Source organism: Crocuta crocuta, unplaced genomic scaffold (assembly GCF_008692635.1).
Source record: "Crocuta crocuta isolate KB4526 unplaced genomic scaffold, BGI_CrCroc_1.0 scaffold149, whole genome shotgun sequence".
Lineage (NCBI taxonomy): Eukaryota > Metazoa > Chordata > Mammalia > Carnivora > Hyaenidae > Crocuta > Crocuta crocuta.
In genome coordinates, this window is record NW_027551561.1 from 4,579,732 (window position 1) to 4,583,659 (window position 3,928).

At 54.2% G+C, this 3,928-nt stretch overlaps 1 protein-coding gene across 4 annotated transcripts in view; it reads left to right on the plus strand.

The window, feature by feature from the left end:
• The first annotated feature begins 3,742 nt into the window (after positions 1–3,742).
• The window catches only part of SEZ6 (seizure related 6 homolog), a 44,775-nt gene continuing 44,589 nt past the window's right edge, over positions 3,743–3,928 (plus strand). For all 4 annotated transcript variants that reach the window (XM_077749766.1, XM_077749767.1, XM_077749768.1 and 1 more), the window contains exon 1: positions 3,743–3,857. In XM_077749766.1, the coding sequence (XP_077605892.1) occupies positions 3,803–3,857 (55 nt within the window). In that variant the 5' untranslated portion in view covers positions 3,743–3,802. The remainder of the gene's footprint in view (positions 3,858–3,928) is intronic.

The window sequence follows — 3,928 nt, forward strand, 5'->3', positions numbered from 1 at the left end:
CTTCATTTCTGCCCAGCCAGTGGCATTAAACATTTATGGAGCTGTAGAGGATCAAAGGCCTTGGCTGGGGGTGATGGGCAGGCTGGAGGCCTTGGTTTAGAGATGGAAAGCAGCTCGCATCAAACAGCTTTATGCTGCTTTCTCCATCCACCCTGGACTCTCGCTACCAGCTGGTGTGGTCCTGTTCCTGGAGTGGGAGGAAATGCCCAGGAGCCGGGACTCCCCATTCGCCAGGGTAGGACTCCCCTCCTACCCCTAAATTCAAACAGTTGACTTTGGCTTCTCCAGGAAGCCTGGCTGGAGCATGGTGTCGCAGACTCTTCAAGATCCCACCAGGTCTGGAAGCCCCCTCTGAGGAGTGGGTGGAGACAGGCAGGCAGATCTGTGCCCCTGGGAGTCTGTGCAGCCTCTCGCCCCTGCTTCCCCAATGCCCTAAACTCCCCGGGCTCCACAGGAGATGTACCTCTGGCTTGAAAGCTATCTTGGAGACTAATTTTCTTCTCCTCTCACTCAGAAAGTAAGTGTCATCCATTTGAAGGCAGAGACTTCAGAATAAGTCACCAGTGTGCTTATGATCCTGCAAATTGATGGGCTGTGTGGAAGTGGGGAAGTGAAGCTGGCTTCTCCAGGGATGTGGGCTGGATGTCTGGCACTGTCTGGGCAGAGGCTGCAAAGGTCCTTGGGATTAGAAAGCCCGTCTTCCCTCTCTCTGGTCCTTAGTCCTAACGTAGGCTTTGTAACTCAGACCCCCAGCCTCCAGCCTTTTGAGTCAGCAGTGAACTCCTCCCAGTTACTGCTACTTGCTGTGGTGCTTGAAAACCCACCTTAATAATTCTAGACTCCCTTGTTCGGGTGCAGATATCTTTGTGATGGGATAAACCCTTCACTATAGCCACCAGGGATGTCCCGCAGCTCAGAGAACCACAAAGCCTGGCCGCAGATCTGCTCCCACCCTTCCTCTTATGTCTCTGCAAGGACTTACTGCCCCCCCTCCCCCAGAACCAGTCTTCCCATTGATCCCAAACTATCTTCCGTTTTCTATCATGTTGCCTTTACCTAAGCCACTCCCTTAACTTTGGAGGTCCCCCTTCTTCCTCTCCACTGATTGAAACCTAAAACTTATTTAAGACTTGGGTTCAGTCCACCTGCCCACTGTGTGAAGCTTTCCATGACCTCCTCTCCCCCCAAAGGAGCACTTGTCCCCTCCCTTTCTCCGATATCTCACAGCTCATTTGGCACCAATGACCCGCCTTGGACTTTAGACACTCCTCCCTTCCCACCCCACCTCCACCCCTGCAGCATCGTTTATTCACCAATATTTATTAAACGACTACTGTGTGTCAGGCACGGAGCTTGGCTGGGAATGGAGGAGACACGCGTGTTCTGTGTCTTCACAGAGCTGACAACTAATGGGGAAGACAATTAAGCAATTACATAGACAAGGGTCATCTGGGTGCCAGAGCCAGGTGGAGGGCACCGAGGGTGAGAGAAATGAGACAAGCGAAGGGAGCCCTGCAAGTCTCCAGGCTGCCACTTTCAAATGTGTGTATGACTTAAGTACGCTATAAGCCTGCAGCGTAGAGCTGCAGAATATCCCCTGGGGCATCTCATGGTCCTCAATTTGTGGGTGATGCTGAGCTCTGGGCAAAATGGGTCTCCTGGAGGACATAGACAGGGTGCCCGATAAAAACTCCACTGCTTCCCAGTCTGGCCCAGCTTCTGCCTCAACCTAACTGGGAACCCATTGCACAGAGGCCACGTTGACCATCTTTAGGAGGGAGAGACAACTCCGGAGCATTATTCTTCCCATGATGCAGTATATACCCATCCTCAGAGCTCAGGGCAGACTGCTGCATTCTGGGACTTGTAGTCTCCATTGGACCCCCTCCTGAACACCTACCTTAGTTTAGGCAATAGGGAAGGAGACAAAGGCGACGTAGCAAGTTCCTGGGTGGCTCCACTTACCCTCCTTCTTGTGAGTAGTGCCCAGCCCAGCTACCAGGACGTAAGCCTGCCACCCGTTTCCAAAACCCCATGAATCATCTGTCAAACAGTTTCATCCCTGGGATTCACCCTCCTTTTCCCAAGCTAAGTCCAGAGGGGCCCAGAAATCAAGGAGAAGGTCAGTAATGCCTTTAAAGAGAAAAGGAGGGCTCTCATGCCATTTGCCAGTATATCCCCAAACTTCCTTCAGCCATAGAACCTTCCACCTCCCTCCTCTGCTAACAACCCCTTTTCTTTCCTCTGCTGTTTCCTGGCTTCCTCTACTTACCTCTGATCTTTTTCGTCAACTCCTCCCTTCTGCCAATCTTCTGCTACTGCCCTCTTTTTTCTCAGCTTTTTGAAAGGACAGGCCAGCAACCCTCTCCCAGTGACTCCCTCAGAGAATTCCGCACACCGCCTGCCTGCTGCCTGGGATTCTTTACGATGGTTCAAGGCAACAACTCCCCAGAGCCCACAGGAAGAGGATCTGGAGAGAATCTGATGAGCTGAGCTGGAAGACTATGGAGGTAGTAAGTATCAAAAGACTCTCTGAGGAATGAGACTTAAGGGTAGAAGTCTTGCTGCCTGCTTCCAGAACGAAGTCAGGAAGGGCACTGGACAATGACTCGGGTCTGAAAGCTTTGGGGAAAATCCAAGCTCATGCGAAAAGAACCAATCAAAAAGCTGTCCTTCTCCCTGGGGGTCACAGGGAGTTCAGCCTCCCTCTTCCTCTACAAGGAATATCATCAGTCACAGGTCCCATTGTGTCCATTGAGGCTCTTCAAGTGAGCCTATCCATGGAGGCAGAAACCCCTAGGCCTAAACATCAGCCTCAGGGATGACACAGCTATGACTACCCTTTTTGCTGCCCTATGACTCACTGGAGCTCTTCAGTCCAAGCAGAGCCATGGAAGTTTATTTTTCCACGTCCTTGAATGGTACAACCTTCCTGGCTGCTCCCCTAAGCCTCCTTCAAGTCTCTAACTAAAATAACCCTAAGGAAATACATCTACCCCCCATGCCTGTCCCATTTTCTCCACTAGTTCCAGGAACTTGGGGGGGGGGGAGGGAGGCTTGAAGGGTCTGCTCACTGGCCATCGCTTTGATTTCTCTGGTCCTGTGGATGGGGGTTAGGTGGGAGCTGGCCAAGGCTGGGTGCTGGAGACCCGAGGCTGCAAGGGGACCCAGGATACTATCTTCAGCTGCCCACAGGTTGGCCCAAGTTGCCTCCTGCCAAGTGAAAAATGTCTTCCCAGGACGCGAGTACCACTGGCTTTTAACTATAATATCAGGACAATTAAGCTTTTCTGTGAGCACAGTTTGCTGCTGATGCAGCTGCCTGGAGCCCTGGCATTTATTGAGCGCAAAGTAATAATTTATTGTCCTCTGTACGCTCAAAAGCCATCTTCATTATCAGGCCAAGACGGAGCTGCCACAAGGGCACACGGGCCTCACCAGCTGCCTCACTCGAGGATGTCTTCCTAGGTCACCCTTGGCGCCCTCAGGTACCAGGATGCGGTGGAGTGAGGTGGAGAGGGTGTTGCTCTCTCATGGAGAATCAGGCGGGAACCCCACCTCCTTGTCAGGCTGCTAATAGGGGAGAGGGTGGAAGGCTTGGCTGGGCGTGGGCAGTGCGCAAGGGAGGGGGCCGTGTGCCCACATTAGAAGGGCAGTTCTTCCCCGGAGCTGGCGGCGGCGCGGGAGCCTCTGCTCCCGCCTCCGGGGCCTCCGGGCCTTTGCNNCCCCCGCGCCTACGCCCCGCCGAGCCCCCCGCTTCCCCACCGTAGCTCCGACCCGGGGCGCGGCCGCAACCAGCACCATGCGCTCGGTAGCCCTGCTGCTCCTGCCCTCGCTGCTGGCGCTCCTGGCTCACGGTAAGGGACCCCGGCGTCCGGTGGCAGGACAGGGGCGGGGGCGGGTTCCCGAGGGTGGGAAGAGAGGACAG